At 40.2% G+C, this 19,723-nt stretch overlaps 1 protein-coding gene across 10 annotated transcripts in view; it reads left to right on the forward strand.

Moving 5' to 3' along the window:
* Positions 1–19,723, forward strand: part of SOX5 (SRY-box transcription factor 5) — a 421,524-nt gene that overhangs the window by 373,380 nt on the left and 28,421 nt on the right. For 6 of the 10 annotated variants that reach the window (XM_034782427.1, XM_034782373.1, XM_034782381.1 and 3 more), the window contains exons 10-11: positions 4,772–4,949; positions 10,246–10,418. In XM_034782427.1, coding sequence (XP_034638318.1) covers positions 4,772–4,949; positions 10,246–10,418 — 351 coding nt within the window. The remainder of the gene's footprint in view (positions 1–4,771; positions 4,950–10,245; positions 10,419–19,723) is intronic. The other 4 variants (XM_034782390.1, XM_034782399.1, XM_034782452.1 and 1 more) reach the window with 2 other exon arrangements.

Here is a 19,723-nt window from a genome sequence, read left to right on the forward strand (position 1 = left end):
ATACTACAAAACAATGTTTCAATAACTGAATTTTAATAGTAAACTAATATATAAAATATGTGAAAAGAAGCTAGATTATTAAAATCCAAATGGATGTACCTGATTTTTTTATTTTTTTTATTTTCCCTCTCTGAGACTGGTCCGTTCAGCTGGGTCAGCCCTCATTCATTCAGTTCCCACCATATGAAGTGACATGATTTTTTATTAACTCAGACAGAGGGACTCTGGGTAGGGTATTGCAGTCTCTGCTAAAATTTCTACTCGGGCAAAAATCCCGTTGGCTTCATGGGGTTTTTGCTTGAGTAAGTACTGAGTAGAGACCTCAGGATCTGGCCCATAGAGACATTAAAGAAAACATAATTTCAATCAGTTATTTGGTGGGACAATATTAGTGACTTGGGAGTCAGAATTCTAGGGTTTACTCCTGACTCTGCCACTGATTTACAGCATGACCTTGGGAAAATCACTTAGGGAAAATGAGGCAGACAGAGACTATCTGTATTAATAACACTGTATTTAGCACGTTACATTTACGAAAAACAATACAAACATCTATAAAATGGGTGCAATACATACCTAGCCCATCCAGGAGTGTTTTGGCTTGTTTATATTTATGTTTATAAGACACTTAGAAATCCTCAGATATAAGGCTTTGTTTTACATGATACATGATACTTCAGTGAGAAAGCTTAAAGCTCTACAAATCCAGGTGATTCCAAGATATAAAATTCAGATCTTGGATCTTGAATTCTCTGATCTCCCCACATCTCCTCTACCCCCTCCTCCTCCTCCTCCCTACCCCCCCATCCCCCACCCCCCCTCCCCCCCCCCCCCCCCCCAAAAAAAAAAGAGTTCAGGAGGATTCAGATCTGGAGTTTTGTTTTTGTCCATTATAGGACTAGGAACCAGCTGTAAAAACTTAGATCAGATCTAGGATCTGACCTCCCCATAGTCCCAAAGTTAATGAGGTTTTGGGTCTATCTCTGGTATAGTTTATGATGATCTTTCAACAAAGGAAAGCAGATCACTAAGGCTGTTGGAAAGAATGCTGTGCTGATATTATCATGGCATAAGGGACTGAAATCTCCATTACAATGCATTGGTTCTGCTGCATATACTTCTTTTTAGCAGCCTTAGGGGTATGTTTTTGCTTCTGCTTTGCTCTCCACATTTATTTCTTAATTTTTTGTTTTGTTTTGTTAGCCAAATATGCCACTTTTTAAAGGAAACATTTCCTAACCTTTAATCGAGATCATATTTCACTTTCATCACATCTGTGTTTATATTATTACAAGACTTTTAGGTCTTAATGTCTTCTGTTTTAAGCATTAATCGTTTGGGCTGATTATATAAATAAATGTTTGACTTTGTTAACTCTTCAGGAAAAAAAATTGGCCTGTTCTTATCATTGGTATCTTAGAATAACTCTGCATATGTGGGGGGGGGGGAGGGGGAGGAGGCAGGGACCAGTGAATGTTGGATTTCCTCTAATAAAAGTAAGTGTGGAAAGTAACGTTAGACTCTGTGATCCACCTAAAAAAATCTCTGTCCCCCTTAAAGGCACTGTCTACCTGGACTGATCATGGTGGATCTGATTTTTATTTACACTAGGGCCTTTTACACTGCCAGAGTGGTGTAAAGGGCCCTTTGTATAAATGAAAATCAGGCCTGCTAGACTTTAAGATGGCAACACACTAGCTGCAACTGTATTGGTTATAAATAATGGTAAGAAGGCAAAATGCCAAATTCTCCTCTCAGTTACACAGGTGTAAATCAATAATGAAGTAAATGCAGCTCTTCCCAATTTAAACTGGGAAAGTTGAGAATAGAATCTCTGGTCCAGAGAATTTAAACGTATATCTGCAAGTAAGGAAAGGATAAAGTGTTCCATCACATATTGAGCAAAGGTTCTATTGTTGATCTTCATGTTCGAAACAATTGTGCATTATAACCAAATCCCAAAACATTTTTTATACCAGATCCTAAGGATCTGACTCAGAACTTTTAAACTCTCAGACCAGATTTTAAATGGCATTTCAGTCCAAATGTGGGTTTGATAGGGCCTTTTGAAATAAGAGAGGTAAAATATTATAAACTCTGAACGGTAAAGTAACAGCATGTTGTAAATACGTGTAATAGCTCAGAATAGTCCACTCATTCTCCTGTATAAGAAGCAAGCTTGTGTGACCTCCAATTAATTTACCATTAGCCTGAACACACAATGAAAGTGAATGAAGGGGCAATTTGGAATGACATTTATCAGCTCTGGAACTGTCGACTTCTATTATTTCCACAAGGCCTTACACTTCTTGGCTCCAGAGAAAGCTGTGCTGATTTGAATGAAGAAGAGCATTCTTAGCACCACGAATAGTTACAGCACAGACATCTCCATGGTGGGGTAACTCAGACAGAAAGACTGCCACCTCCATTTCCAACTTGCATTAAATGAGACATAAAAAAAAATTGCTTAGTGAGCTAACTGAAAGCCTTGCACTTCACACCAGGAAAAAAGGGGAGCGGGAGAGGATGGGAGTGAGGGAGGCAGGGAAAAGAGAGAGAGAAGAAAAGAAGGAAAGGAAGTGAAGCTCAGTGGGACTGGATAGCCCAATGATTCATTATAAAGGGAGAGGGTATGGAGCCCTCACCTCTAAAATGTAGGTTTGAATCTAGCCTAAGTCTTTATGGTCAGTGAAAGCCATTCCCATCTGATGACTGTTTGGTGGCCTATATGAAGTGAGGTGGTGGTCTCAGTCAGGTTTCCAGTGGACAGACATTTCTTCGCAGAGCTCATCACCATATCTGGAACTAATCAACCCCTTTTTTGGCACTTATAATAGAGGTCAAGAATTGAATGCACATGGAAACTGACCTCTCTGGAAGGGAGCTGATAAAAGTTGGTGGGGAAGTTTGCATTGCTTCTGGTGATCTGTGCTAAATAGAGGACTTTGGTCTCCAGGGATATTAGTCTGGCACATTTCATGAAAATGGGATTTAGGCTCTTAAATCACTTTGGCACTTTTGAAAATGTTGCCTGCTGATTTTTATTCTTTATTCTTTATTTATATTCACAGGAAGTATCTAGGAGAACTTAACTATCACTTTAAAGATGACATTTTTGTCCTTTATTTCCCTGATCATTTTGTTTATCCTGCTTTAATTCATTTTTAACTATGATGATTACAAAAGTATAAAAGTAATCAAATACATTCAAATATAATAAAGACACTTAACTCAGAAGCTTGCCTGTCTGAGATAACTGAAAGGTGGCATAACTTTGCAGAATTACAAGTATGATGATGAAGACATTCATATTTATATAACATGTTTCCATATGCAGTATAGACCACTGGAAAATTCCTTGCTTTCTGCAGAATACTGCATTCTTTGGACCAGAATTAGTATTACAGTAGTTTCAGATACTCCAACTGTAACAGGGAAAAATTCCAGTGGAGTTTGCTCTCCATTTACCAAATCCTACATTATGGGCCTGATTCTGATCTCACATTGGTGTCAGTCGTGAGTAATTTCATAGGAGCAAATGGACTTTCTGGAATGTAAAATTTATGAAGGGAAACCAGAATCAACCCTACTATATCTGTAATAGAGCTCATGCAAAAATATTACTTCCATCACTTAAAGGATAGGCTTCTTAATTCACAAGTTGCAGAGGAAAGTTTAGCTCTGCAAGGACATCTTTATCACATCTTGCTTTGGCATGATATGATAGTAGCAGACACATAAGTTGCAGATAAGTATGTGGCAGAATGGTCCAAACACATAGATACCATTTCTGGATATTAAAAAGTAATTTTTTTAAAAGGGTTTACTATTGTATCTCTTTTACAGGGACAGAAAGGGGCTTCTCTGATCCTTCTTTTGCTTTTCGTTAGAGTCAAACCGAAACATGTGACTAATGTATTGTTCAGCATTGTTTATTGTGCTCTCTCTCTCTGTGTGTGTGTGTGTGTGTGTGTGTGTGTGTGTGTGTGTGTGTGTGTGTGTGTGTGTGTGTGTGAGAACAAAGCCAACTCCTGTTGATTTCACTGGTTGTTGAACTCTCTTTATGAATTTGGCCCATGTTTTCAATGTACAGAACCATGGTAATTATTAGTGAACCGTTAAACTTTCCTATAAACATCCAAAAGCTTAGATGCTTATTCTAAATTATGCAAATCTCTGATGGAGATTTGGAAGCTGGAACTAGCACAAAAACAGACTTTCTGGTTCTGACTGGGTAAAAATACCCATGAAAGAGATTGCTTGTGGTACTTCGGTACTTGTGAAAACCAGGGAGTTCAGAGGAAAATAAAAATAGAAATACAAAATTAACACATTTACTCACACAAGTTTACCCAAGTTTTAGAACTACAAGTAAGTTTGGGTTTGGATTGAATTTTAGATGACAGTTGTGATTAATTTTTATTTTTTTCCACCCATTTCAAGTTTTAAAAAATTACACAAAATATTATTGTCAATGGACTCCTGTTTGGATTGTATAACTATGTATCATGTAGATGCAAATTTGGGGAAAATTCTTACGTACACTGTGCAAATAAAGAATGTTCTCTAATTCTCCAGTTCATGGGGCATTTTGATTCTCGGCTCACATAACACGATGGCATCATAGGAAACGTTGCATGATGCATTTTTAGGATTACTCGTTTGCAACTTCACATGAATGGAACGTGACTATGTGTTTGGGTACAAGTATGGCAGCGGCGGCAGCAGCAGCAGCATCTTTATGACATGCTTTATCTTGTGCTCGTTGTAGGATGAAGTGGCCCAGCCGCTGAACCTCTCAGCTAAACCCAAGACGTCTGAGGGAAAATCTCCGACATCGCCCACTTCTCCTCATATGCCAGCTCTGAGAATAAACAGTGGGGCCAGTTCACTCAAATCCTCAGTGCCAGCAACATTAGCCAGTCCTTCGGCCAGAGTTAACACAATAGGTATGTTTGTTTTCTTTTGGTTTTGTTGATGTAGCACAGAGGTCAGCATTAAAAAAAAAAAATCAGCATTTGCCAACCAATGCCACACAATGGCATATGATAAATCGAAGGTGGGGCCTAATATTGCATTCATTGAAGTCAGTGGAAAAGCGCTCAGTGATCTCAGTAGTCCATGATTGGGATCTTAACTCTTCACATTCAGCCTGAGAAAAACGTGTGTTATTTCAGATAATTCTATATGATAACAATTAATAAATGATTGTTCTGTAGCTACCACTGTATTACAGTGATTCAGACATTCGCCATTTAAAAGTATAAACAACTGATGAATAAGCTTTAAAAAAAATCCCTAGGAGTTACATGTCTACATGTGCATACAGTTCCTTAGAAAATTACAGGTTTGATGCATAGTCCACTGAAAAGCTTTGTGGGGCATTATTTTAGCTTAATCTACCAGGAGTAATATTAATGGCTAACTAAAAAGTCACCAGGTACATTTCAAAACATACTTTACATTGTATCTTGAAAATAGTCAGGCTAGCTGCTTTTAGTATTGTTCTGTAATATATTATTATTCATTCCTCCCTCCCTCCAAAACTGCCTCCCCTGTGACCATTTAAACAATAAATGGTTCTGGTGTTCTTGACACTTTGTATTTCACAAGTGCTTTATATTAAAAGGGGGGGCGGGATGTGTGTCCCCACGTGCGTGCCAGGTCCTTATGTGTAATGTATATGTATAAATAACATCCAGACACACCCCATTGTAATGATAATCTTTTCCAATCTACTGTACAAAGTGATTGAATATACAGTAGAACCTCAGAGTTACGAACACCAGTTACAAACTGACTAGTCAACTACACGCTTCATTTGGAACCAGAAGTACACAATCAAGCAGCAGCAGAGGCCAAAAAAGAAAAGCAAATACAGTACAGTACTGTGTTAAATGTAAACTACTAAAAAATAAAGGGAAAGCAACGTTTTTCTTCTGCATAGTAACATTTCAAAGCTGTATTAAGTCAATGTTCAGTTGTAAGCTTTTGAAAGAACAACCATAACCTTCTGTGCAGTTACGAACATGTCAGAGTTACAAACAACCTCTATTCCCGAGGTGTTCATAACTCTGAGGTTCTACTGTAACTTGAATTGTGATTTCAGGGTAAATTAATCACTAACTATTTGGGATTAGGTTGAGACCTTCCTGGGGTGGGGGATGGGGGGCGCAGATTATCCTAGAGTTGCTTATTGTGGGGTTTCTTGCACCTTCCTCTGAAGCTAGTACTGGCTAGTACTGGCCAGTTTTGGAGACAGGATACTGGACTGAATAGACCATAGATCTGATCCAGTTTGGCTGTTCCTATGATTTTTCCATTGCAATGCACTGAAACTATTTGAGACACTGTGCAGCATATTCCAGCTGTACATACACCAGTAAGACCCACACTTGTGCCCCAACTTTGGGGTCCCAGTGGGTCCCAGTGTGCAGGCTGATGGGCATTATGATTATATGCACCAAATAGAGAACATACTTCTATGGTCAGGGTGAAAAGGGAAATTACTTTATCCAGCATGACATTCTATAAAACTCCATAAATGTTTCATAACTATCCCATTGTTAATTCATGGCTTATTATGTATTATTCTTATTAAAACTACACTATTTAACTTGCTAGGTTAGTAATGTATTTGCATCTTTAATCTGTTCGGCCCTGCTGCTCTCTGTGTACAGTGGGCTGAGTTTTCTCTTTTTTTTTTTTTTTTTTTCACTTTAAAACCTTTGTCCTGAGGAGAGCAGCTCTAAGCATAGAGTTAAGAATCTGACCTGCCTCTCAATGGCAGACTGTCTCTTGTTCTCCTCCTCCACCCCTGGTATTTTCCATAGATTTGAGATCCCTACAATTTACTTTTCTCCTTTTAACAAAATGCAGATTTTGAAACACTGTACCTGTAATGAGTGATAATGTAATTGGATAAAAGCTGCGAGGATGAATGGAGCTTTAAAGGTCACTCTTGTAAGAAGAATTAATGTGTTATACCATTAATAAACCATGGAAAACTGTGGAGCAAAAGATAACATACTTAAGTTATTGTTAATGACATAGAGTTCACTGCTTTATATCTCCTAGCTACAAATACAGAAAGTGACTTTTTGAGGTTGCTAGCTGAACAGTATCATTGTGTGTACTGTACAAGATAAGCTGTCTTTAAATGCGGCACAAGAACTGGACAAACACAGGCTGCTCCTATCAAAAATCTGTCCTTTATGGAGGACTGGATGATTCAGAGGCTTGGTAATGGTATGTGGAGCCTTTTACTGCTAAGTAACTAGTTCACAGCCAGCTACCGTTGTAGTAAGCAAAAGCCATTACCATGTATAAACTCTTTGTTGACCTTAACAAAATGAGTTATTTAGCTCAGTCAAGCCCACAGCAGAAGTTTGCACATGACATAAAACCACCACAATTGACAACCTCGTTGTCCTTTTAAGCAAAAAGACCAAGTACTGAATGGACTAGGTAGACTGAACTATCTTCTTACTTTGAGAGGCAGGTCGCTCCAGCACAGGGCTGAAGCACACTGGTGGGAACCTTGCAAGTCCATTAACCATGCTGTCTCTGATCTCTGGATAAAAAGAGGACTTTGGTCTCCAGGGCTGTCCACGAGACGGTGGGCCTTCTGACCTAGGTGGGCTTAGGCCCACTGTCCTGGAATTCAAATAGGCTGGCACCTTTCCCACCACTAAATTCACTTTAAAACCACCTTTTAAAATCCATCCTTCAGACTGTTTGTTTTCACTGTGCTCACAATATTGTTCAGTTGTATCTGGTCAAGGGGAGCATGCACCTTTATATCAGAAATAATGTAGAGCATGTAGCTGGTGAAGTGGCACATATGGTATGTGGTCCTTTGGTTAGATTCATCCACACTGCCTGTAAATCATGCTATAACTTGAGGAGTCACACGTGTCATGATTTCACATACAACTTTAAATCAAGGGATTTCTTTTCAGAAACAGACATATGCCTACCTATTAAAAACAAAAACAAGTCCCCCCCTTCCCCTTCCCCTTTGTCTCCAACATCTAGATACTGGTTTGGCAATCCCTGTAACTAAGTGCATTTAGTATCTCTCCGTCAATAATTCACCATGTACCCTAAACAAAAATAATTTACATTCGACTTGTATCTATATTAATCTTTTCTCTGCATTCTAGCATATTGGCAGCTATTGAAAAACATAAGGAGTGCTTGCTTTTATTCACTGACGTGTGCCAAATCTTCTCAAAGAGAGTGGTAGTCAGGAAAAAAAAACAAATGGTCTGGAGAAGGGCATGAATTCCAATTCTTAGGCAAATTCAGCTATAATACAGATTATAACTATTATACCCACCCTAATCAAGAGCACTGCTGTTTTTAAATGTCACTGTTTTTTTGTTTGCTTTTTAATTTATTCTGACCAAGTGCAAACTTGATCAATAACAGATGCAAGGTGGGGAAAGAACCAAGCGACTTGCTAAGATGGGGACCACCCTCCCCACCCCCAAAAAACCACCCTATGATACCATTTAGGAGGTGTGGATTACATCCTTCCTAGCACTGTCATTGCCCTGAAAGCTGTCATTGCCCTGAAATCACTGAGCCAGGTCATTTAGTAAAAATAAGTTATGTGGATCAAATTAATTTTATGTAAAACTGCCAGTGTTTTCAGATACCTAACTGAAAGGTATTTGTTGATCTGCTCCCCCTACACCCAGACTGTACAGAAACTTTTGCTTTCAATTCTCCAAAGGAGACCAGGATGCCAGGTTCATTGGGGGGGAGGAGGGTGGAATGAGGGCACAGCAGTGCAGCACTGAACTAATCTGACATCAGCTTCTTCCACTGAAATGTTTTAAGCAGCAAGACAATGTTCAACGTTTTTTGGCAATCAGTGGATCAGATAGAAGAGTCTAGCAATACAACAAGGATGTGTAATCTGACATGATTAGACAAGGCTCTTTAGGAACAGAACATTCATAATTGAGACAAAGAAAGAGTATTAATAACACTTTCCTAACACGGCAGTTAGCCATTTTATATTTCCTTTCTTTAATCTTAGTGTTTTTCAACAAATCATGGGATTTAATAGCGTGTTTTGGCAGATTAGAGGATTTATGGCCCAGATGTTTTTTGTTCTAAAAATGGATTAGGGTGTAAAGTTTGCTGGAATCCATGGAACATGTTGAGGCAAGCCGGTCATTTTGTGTGTGATTAGTGCTTGCCTTCTGTCTCACAGTCCCTCCATCTGTCACAATTCACCAATGGATCTGGTTAGATTTAGCCTCATGTCACAAACAGAAGTCCCTTTTCTGGGCAATTTCATATTACAGATTCATTTTATGCCTTTTTTATGCCCTAGTTAAAAGACAGAAAGAAGTGTGTGTGTGGAGGGGGGTGGGTGGGGAGGAGAGATAGATACTAGCTTCTCCTATAATGTTTGAAAAATAGACCGGGGCTTGGAGTCTTCCATCAGTATTCCATCCTACAAATCACATGCAGATCATAATAAGTATAATCTACAGTACGCTAAAGGAAAAAAAAAATGACAGAGTATCACATTTAAAATTAAATAGCATTAGCTGTGCTGGTGATGATTGTAACATTTTAAAATGAAATAATTCAGCTACTACTAGTGCTGAACCCTAGGCAGTGAATTCACAGCCAAATAGTGTAGACATCTGACCTACTATCAGCAACATGAATAGAGTGGGAACATAGGTCCATGTAGCTGCGGTTTCTTATACATTTCTGAATGACAGGTGGTGGTGGGGAGCATTCGACGGCGGAAGTTTCTTTTCCCAGCCATTATGCGCCTTGTATCTATAGCAAACCACCGCCACCTGTGGTTTATTTTAATGTATTCACAAGTTTTAAGAAAGGGAAGGAAAAAATGGTCTATTTTTAATAGTTTTGGATTGCTTGCATGATCAAGGCCTCCCACGTCCCCTATCAAGTTACATCCTGCTGTATACAAACCACAAGGCCAATCTCTATAATGTTGGGTAAACATTGAAACTAATGGAATCAAGTATCAGAGTGATGCTATCGGTACTAATGTTTCTCATGGTTTATACCCAGGTGGCTCTATCATAAGAGCAGCATAATTTCCAAGCACAGACAGGTTTATGGGTCTGTTCATTGTCTCTGTCTCTTTCTCATTTAACTAAGTGCCCAAGGAAAGCACTGATGAGTTTCACTGACAAAAGCGAAAATGTTTTCTCGTAACTTTCCTTTCTTTCTTCCTTTCTTTTTAAGATATTCTTTCTTCTATCACGTCGTCAGGTTATTTAAATGACCACGATGCTGTTACCAAGGCAATCCAGGAGGCCCGACAGATGAAGGAGCAACTTCGGAGGGAACAACAGGTGCTTGATGGGAAGGTGGCTGTTGTGAATAGTCTGGGTCTCAATAACTGCAGGACAGAAAAGGTCAGTTTCTGAGACTCCCTTTTCTGATAGTCACTTGGGTGATCATATTTTCCTCGTGTTCAGGCATTACAGACACACACACACACAATCTCCTTCTCCCTCTCCTTTCTCTTCCTCTCTTCCCTGCTCTGTCTCCTTCCTTCCTTTTAGAATATCTGCTTCTGTCAAAAAACAAACAAACAAGCGAAAAACAGCCCCACACAGACACGGAGACAACAGAGCCTAAAACATAGTTAAAGTCCTCATGGAAACTTTAGAGACCACTAATTCTCTGTTCCAGGCTGTCAATATGTATTATGACTAGGTGATCTTTGAAATATCTGGGTCTGAGTAAAAATCTTGCTTTATGGAAATGCTTACATGTTTTTGTGAGATGAGCTGGATTTGCAAATATGCAAGCTTCTTTAGGAACATAAGCTTTGCTGATACTCGGGCTCAGCTTCTGGGTATTTAGCTTTATGAGGTTGTCATATATGATGTTTCGTGACCATTGCAACATAGAACTGTCAAGTCATGTTAGATGACTTAGCAAAACTGAAAAAACCGAGAATTGACAATACGAACTGCACCAAATACTTTCAGTAGACCTTAGAAGCGTTAGAATTGAGGGGGCCCTGCATTATTCAAATTTTGCCTGCTAAGCTGTAATAAGCAAAATTGTCAACTAAGGTAATATTTTCCTCTCAGGGAACACTTATATATATTGTATCTAGCACAGTCGTTTTGTCATGGGGATTACAAGAGTCACAGGTTCCACGACTTCCTGCTTTTTTCAGGAAATGCCTGTGACTACTTTCTGCTGCCCTGCCCCTTGCTGAAGGGGTACTTAGGCCCACTGCTCCCTTCCTGGCCACGTTTACATTGAGATGAAGACAGTTATGCTACCCAAGACAGAAATGTGCAAAAGTTGTTGGGTGCTTCACAAATTCATGTTTTTACAATATATTTTCCATGATTTTTTCCCAAATATTTCTCCACACAAAACTGTTTTAATGCTACAAAATAATCAAGATGAAATATTATTGCATTTGGTGAAAACGAAATTTTATCAGATCCCCTGTTCTGGTGGCTCTTTCATTCCAAGATCCCCATGTGACTCATTCAGATAGGCAGACAGATAGAATAAAAATGATCAGCTACTTAGCAATAACTTGAAAGTCAGTCATCCTGGGAAGCTTGTGAGTCAAACAATATTGTCCAGAACGAGCAGATTGCTAATTTGGATAGCTTTCCAGTTTCCCTGGTTTTTAGATGGAGTTTGATCAATAAGCTGTGAGAAGCCAGCAGACCGGATAATGAATGTTAAATGTACATGTGAGTCTGTCACTACTGTACTTTTTCACCAGCCTAGCATGGGTGTAAATGATGTAGAAATGGCTCCAATTTCATGCACTCTCCTGAGAGGAAGGGGGAGAAAAAAGAGGTCAGTGTAATAGATGTCTGGCAGTACATAAAACCTCTTTTAGAAGAATAAGGGCACTGGGTATTGAGAGAGAGGGACAGAGCATGTTTATGGCATTTCACATAGAAGAGTAGCAGAAGGGAAGGGGGAAAAGTGGAGTGTCAGCTATAAGGCGAAGTGATCACAAGCACAAAGGAATTTATATTCAAATATTTAAGCATTCTTGAAAGGATGCTTGGAGCAGAAATTCCTTTTCTGTGCTCCCCATGTAGAAATGACTTTAACACTCAGCCAGATGCTAATGCAAAGTGACTCAAGCTATTCCTCGCAAGCATAGCTAAATTGCCGTTATTTGTTAAGCGCATTGAATTCAGCTGTGGATACAGCAGTTGGTTGCATTCAGAAAGCATCTGTACCCTTTTTTTTTTTTTAATCCTCCAAAGCAGAGACAACTCTACCTATCTCCCCCCTCTCCTCCCCTGTGCTGGCTGGGAATTGTCAAGTGACAACCGACCAAATCCTTTTGGACAGGAAGCCTTCATCCTGAGTCCTATAAACTTGCAAAGCAGGCCTTGTGGTTGGATCAGGGAGCCCATTAAAAGCACTTTGATGGTATGGAAATTCATCTTCATGAAGCACCCAGGCCCCTAAGCAGCATGCTGTTTAGCTGTGGTTACAGATCAGTCATTCACATCGGAGGGCAGTAATTGTGCTGACGGCTTGTACAGCAATGGAAGTACATAAAATAATCCCAGGCCCTCCACCATGGCACTGCAAGTTAATCTTCTTTAATACACAGATCAGCTGTTGTTCTAACACATGACTTTATGCCGGCTCTAGTGACTTTGCACAGCCTTTTGATTAAGTAACAGGAGTGGAACCATCTGCATTTGCTTTATTCTGTTACTTTCCTATTGTTAGGCTCCTCCTTGCCCTTCTGTTTTCACTTCTCACCCTCACCGCAAGATCTGGGGTTTATTTTGCTCTCTAGTTCATGTTCCCGGTTTGGCTTGGGTGTGTATGAGTGGAAGGTATTGCATTTGCGGAGTTGGGGGGGGGGGTTCAGTTTTTCTTTTCTAAAGTGGCAATAGCTTTTTTCATACAATAGCTGCCAAACTTTTTCAGGATTTCATTCTGAAGAAGACACAAAGGTTAGATCCAAATCGGAACTCTACGAAAGTGCAGTGGTGTTTGGATCTGGATTGCTGGTTTGACCCATTATACTGATAGGGGCTAGTTGTGAAATTTCCTTTGGACGTGCAGGATCTCAGAGTTGACAGAGATTTATTGGGGGGGGAGGGTTAGATTGACCCAGCAGAAAGAAAGGGAGGTGGCTGTGACGTTTGGAAACCTCGCTGAACTTTCCATACATTCTGGGTCTTCTCATCTAGTTATAGCCAGATGGGAAGTTCTAATCCAATTCAGGATCAGAACTTCTCCAAAGTTTGAGGGTGTTTGGGTCTAGGTTTTTGCATAAAGCTTTTATCAAGACCTCCCCCTGGCATTTGAAAAAAAGGAAAGTATTGCCAGTTTCAGTTAAATTATATTCCTAAGATTTTTCTTTCCTTTTTCATGGAAGAGAAAAGGAGAAAGGTAGTGGGAAGAGAGAAATTGAGAACATTATAGATTGGTCTCTAAGGGTTTACATCAACAAGCTTAAGGGCCAGCCCAGTGATTTAAGAGGCAAACACACCAAACTGTCAGGCCTTTGGGTTTCCTGCTTTTGTCCCTCGCTCCCTGCAGAACAGGTGGGAACGGGATAGCTACAGAGGCATTGCAATCAGCGCATTAATGATTGGTTACGGTACTTGCACACATGTATACTGATACATAGCTGTGTATGCCATGTGCTGGAGAGCAAGACGATCCTGAATCACTTCATTCTCACTGGAATGTTGCTAATCTTTATGGGCCAGGCACACTGTGCCATGGTGCGGTCCAGAGTTTGAGTCCCTTCTTTCCCAGTGTTGTCGGTATAGTTATGGAGCTATTTCTGGGGCAGGTTGAACCTTTTTATTGCACGAATAGTAATCCCACCCACCAATGCCTGGGTCTGCATTTCTGAACTGCCCAAAGTCACGAGTACTGTTAAGGATCTGTCTGCTGGGTGTGGCTGGAAAGGCACAGGGGCAGGAAATCCCTTTTTATGAATGTGCCTCCTAAAGCCTCAGAGGCTGTTTTCCATATATTCACGTGACCCAGTGGCTAGTTTTCATGTTCCCAGCTGGGATGGGTCTCTGTAGATGGGCAGTGCTCTCAGTTGTAAGGCAGGAGTCAGACAGAGAGAAATTGTGTGGGATTGGATAGGCATTGTGCTAGAGGAGGCATAAGCAGGAAAAAAGATTCAAAAGTGACTAGGATTTTTGGATGCCTTGATTTGTGGGCACCCAACACTTTATGAGTACTTTGATTTCAGAGGGTGTTAGTAAAATCTACACAATGAATGTAGATTTTACTAAAATGTATTTTAATTGGGAATGCAATAAAATATATTTTTAAAATTCTTTTCTTGGAAATGCTTCAAGATAAAGCAGAAGTGTGTGTGTGTGTTTTTCTGGTTTCTTAGAAACCCAGGAACATAGTTTTATTTATAATTGTGATCTACGGTTAATTATAGCTTGATACTTACTCTACATAAACAATATTACCTTTTATAAATGTAGCTCTAAGAGTGCAGATTTTCATCCAGAGCAAACATTGCAGTGGGCAGCATCAGAAAGTGGACTATGATCTACTTATTCAGCCAAAAACTGCACATTCTTCTACACATTGAAGGTACGCAACCACAGGTACTGGTGTATGTGTGCATGCATACAAACACACAATGCACTCATATACAAATACACAACACCTGTGTGCATACAACAGATGCGTATGCTCCACCACAAAAAAGCTAGCCAGAAATTTGTATATACACTCAGAACTTATAAACAAGTAAACACACATGTACATACTCACATATCTGTAAACACACACAGGTGTGCATGGAAACAGCTCCACAAATACAAATTCATGTGTGTTCAGGTATGCGCCATCAAATAGACATACTAATATCTGAGTGCTGTGCACACCTATAAATACACAAGCAGCGCACACACGCACCAACCAACCATAAGTGTTTCTTAACCTATGATACCAGTTCCCTCACTTATTGCTGAGAGCACATCCCTCTTCTAAAAGGCTCTGACATGTACTTGTCTGCTGGGTTGTAACTAAAGAGCTATTTGTAACAATATTTATTCCAGCATTGTAAGCAGAAGCCTGTTTTATTACTCATGCTTTTGGAACACTAGGTCCAGGATGCCTTTCCTCTCATTTCCACCCACCCCATCTCCCATCATCCTCCTCACTCCCACCCTACCCCCCCTTCTCTCTCTTCCCTTTAACAGAGTGCCAAACATGAAATGACAGTGACCAATGTTGACTTAATGTGGATGTTTAATAATGAAAAAAGTGTGTCAGTTCCAGTGTTAGTTACAAATGGCACTAAGTGTATCGGGTGGCAGCCCTGTAATAATTTTACATCCATCATTCTTTCCTGATGCCTCACTGGTTGCGTGATGGATGGGGCCAGCAGAGTTAACTCTTAAGTAACTGCAGTGGTCTGTTGAGTTGAAGTGAATCCAGCCTGTGCTTTCCCCTAAGGGGAGGTGAGGAAGTGCATTATTATTAATCCTGAGCTACCAGATGCTGCTCTTTGAGAAATAGAAAACTAGAGCTCACTTCACTGAAGGCATGGGGAAAAGCTGCTATAAAATCGGATTTTAAATTTTTTTCAGTTGAGTTTTTGATTTAAATAATACATTGTTCTTCCTAAAGGCTAAATTGGAGCTGGAGTTCCCAAAGGAGGCCAGATCCAAAGCACACAGAAGCCAGTGAGAGTTTTTCCATTAACTTGAAAGGGCTTTGGATAGGGCCCATAGTGAGCAGGCTGTGGATATAGTAAAGCAAGGGAAGGCAGGAACTGGGGGCAGTTAACTTGTTCTTGTTTTCTAAGTAGAAGGAAACCACTGGAAATTAATTCAGAGGTACAGTGCTTATATTCTGTACCAAAGTGCTCTGCAAAAGTTAAACCCTGCTCATTTTAATGATCCATTTAGTATTTTACTGGAAAAATACTGTAGCATTTCTGATGGCTAGCAAAGGCTATACTGCACAGACACATTATATACATTTATACATCAAACTCAGTGTACATGTAATATGTGTGTCCTGTAATTTGTAGCCCTCTCTATTTCTCATTGGCCTGGAAAACACTAGAACAGATTAATAGTATAATATTTTTGTTCTGTTCTCACAGAGTGCAGAGAGATATGTCTGATTATAATTTTTATATTATGTGGGGACGAAGGGCTTTTTTGTGACAACTGACTGTTAGAAACTCCAAATCACCCTCCAACACAGAAGTTAACATGTGGTCCCTGGTTTTTCCTATCCATCCTGCACACCCAGTAAAACCTTCTTAATTCTGTTTTGCTGAGTGGAAATTTCTTTGCTAGTGGAAATTTCTTGAATGCAGGGTAGGGTGGAAGGGGTTGCAATCCTCTTTGTTAATGGTATCAATGGAGAGCAGACAGTTTTCAAAGAGCACGACAACAAGGCAAGCAGGTATTATGTCATTGCCCATCCATCACTCTGTATGTCAGCCTTTCAATAAGTCCAATCAACAATCTCAACAGGATCATTCACAGTAAAGGGGCAATTTATTCAGAGAGCTTCTGAATCTAGTGTCTTTTCCCCTGAAACATCTTTATTTTTTTTTAATTGAATTAAATACATTTTAATACATTTAAAATACATTGCACACTGCAAAGATCAGGTTGTTTTTGCCCAGCATTGCTAACTAAGCATTAAACATTTTGATTTGTTTGAGCTTAAAGTTTAGTTCATTTTTTCCCATTTGCTTCTTGGGGTTTGCATATATTTACAGCCTCTGCATTTAATGGCCACATGCCTTATTTTCACAGATGGCCAGTGGAAGAATTTTTTCCTTCTTCTCGCTCTCTCTCTCTCTCTCTCTCTCTCTTTTTAATAGAGCCTGCTTTTGGTTTTGCTACATTTGTCACAGTGCCACCACTTTCAGCTAGTGAGTGCCCACGCATGGTAGGGAATGATTATGGGATGAGGTTTTTGTCAAGCTTTATGTGGATTCCTCCTTTTCATTTTAAAGCAAACTTTTTTCTGGTTGACCTTCATCCCTGCTAAAAGTTCATATATGTGTATATAAAGGGAAAATCGTGTGTTTTTTGGATACGTCATTATTGTGGGAGGCATGGGCAGGGTTAGCTAATAAAACAAGCTACGCACCAGGGAGGGGCAAATTGTGCCCACAGATGTGCGTGTGCAACTCCCATTGAGATCAGTAGGAATAGCACACAAACATGTGAGGGAAGAACCCTGGGTCCTATAGTGATGCCAAAGTCTGAATCGGCATGTAGCCTGGCTCCTCTGTTCACTCCTTGGAGTAATCACCCTCCAAATCAAGTTCAAGACAACATTTCCAGCGTCGCATGGGGAAGCTGCCCCTGAAGCTACCTATACCAAACTCAGCATTACTAACCCCAAACATTCAAAATGCATGAGTTAGCCCCTCTCCCCATCTCCAAATCATGGCTTAAAGAAAGCATGAGGATTTTTTTTAAATGATTTTGAATTTGCCTTGCAGTTTCTGAGCCTCCAAGGGTCACGATTTTAAACTTTGCTCTACCATACCACCATGAAGGCTGGAAACTGTTTTTTTTTTTTTTTTTTTAAATGAAATCTTAGATTCTCACGAAATCATAGCACCAGGAGCTGGAGGTTTAAGTAAAACAACAGGTATGTCAAGAGTCACAATAAGATCATGGCCAATATCAACACTTATATCTGGCCTGGGAGTAAGCGGAACCTGGGCCTCATTCTCCTCTAACTCTCAATTGTGTAAATTGGGAATAAACCCACTAAAATCAAAGGAGTTAAATTAGTGTTAGTGGGAAGATGACCAGGCCCATTTAGTCTGGACTGTCAGGCTTTTGCCAGTGCTAAAATGCATGTATTCATTTTGTATGTATGCATGTATTTGAATTACAAACAGGCTTTAGCATCCTGGTGTGTGTGTGTAGAACTCTGCTCTTTGTTGGAATGAGCACGATGTTGATCCTGGTGAGCAAACAAATCAGGCGTTAGTACGGTTTGGAAAATCTGGCAGTTTTCTACTCAGGAGATAGTCTAGATGGAAAATGTGTGAATCTCTTTATTAGGGCAGAGAGCATTGCTGAAATGTTAGTCAGTGGCTTAGCAGCTTTCACACCTAGGAAAAAAATTGGAAGAAAATAGTCTGTACATATGTAATGCTTCTAAGTAATTGAGTCACTCATTGTTTAGTAAACAATTACCAGCAAAGTGGAGTCCGCTTTCTTAACTTTGTGTTAAATGATGCAGGCCCTCCCTCCCCGGATATCCTGTATGGGCTGTGATTTCCACTTCATTTTTTGGTGTCCCACACTTTTTCTCTGATTAACCCTTCATTGTCATCATAGACCAAATGTTATGGCACTTTCTCGCCTGCTGGGAGGAACACTAATACTTTGTGTTTATATTCCATTTTCACCCATAGATCTCAAAGCATTTTACAAAGGTGGGTATCTTTATCTCCATTTTACAGATGGGGAAATTGAGGCACAGAGAGGTTGAGTGACTTATCCAAGCATGTCAGCTGTGAAGTCAGGAAAAGAAACCAGGTTCCCTGACTCCCAACCTATTCTCAGTTCAGTAGATCCACTGCTGTGTTCAGTTGAGTCCTGGAATAAACATGGCAAAACCTTTTGCAGGAGGGAAACAGCTGCCTACACGGCTTTTTCTACCTCTCCTCCACCCCTTCTCTGAGAAAAGGGGCTTCCACATTTTTTTGAAGTCTTTGACTGTTAACTTACAGAGGTCACCACAAAAATACAGACTGGACCGCTAAGCCCTCTTCATCTTTGCAAAGATAATTCCCTGTTCCTTTAGATTTGCTGCTTTCTACCATTTTTAAAACAGTTTGTTTTAGGCAAAATGTTTTCTAAACAGTACCTTACTTAGAATCATAGAATCATAGAATATCAGGGTTGGAAGGGACCTCAAGAGGTCATCTAGTCCAACCCCCTGCTCAAAGCAGGACCAATTCCCAGCTAAATCATCCCAGCCAGGGCTTTGTCAAGCCGGGCCTTAAAAACCTCCAAGGAAGGAGACTCCACCACCTCCCTAGGTAACGCATTCCAGTGTTTCACCACCCTCCTAGTGAAATAGTTTTTCCTGATATCCAACCTGGACCTCCCCCACTGCAACTTGAGACCATTGCTCCTTGTTCTGTCATCTGCCCCCACTGAGAACAGCCGAGCTCCATCCTCTTTGGAACCCCCCTTCAGGTAGTTGAAGGCTGCTATCAAATCCCCCCTCATTCTTCTCTTCTGGAGACTAAACAATCCCAGTTCCCTCAGCCTCTCCTCATAAGTCATGTGCTCCAGACCCCTAATCATTTTTGTTGCCCTCTGCTGGACTCTTTCCAATTTTTCCGCATCCTTCTTGTAGTGTGGGGACCAAAACTGGACACAGTATTCCAGATGAGGCCTCACCAATGTCGAATAAAGGGGAACGATCACGTTCCTCGATCTGCTGGCAATGCCCCTACTTATACAGCCCAAAATGCCGTTAGCCTTCTTGGCAACAAGAGCACACTGTTGACTCATGTTGACTTGTTGAGGAAGTTTTAGTTTGTGGAGTGAAACATTAATAAATACATTAGGGGCCTGATCCAGAGGCCATTGAAGTCAATGGGAGTCTTTCCATTCACTTCAAGGATCTCTAAGTCAGGCACTGTATGAATTCAGTGCTAGTGGAACATGCGGAAGTGGCAGCTCTGGAAATTGAAGGCCTATATCCACAA

This window comes from Trachemys scripta, chromosome 1, assembly GCF_013100865.1.
Source record: "Trachemys scripta elegans isolate TJP31775 chromosome 1, CAS_Tse_1.0, whole genome shotgun sequence".
NCBI lineage: Eukaryota > Metazoa > Chordata > Testudines > Emydidae > Trachemys > Trachemys scripta.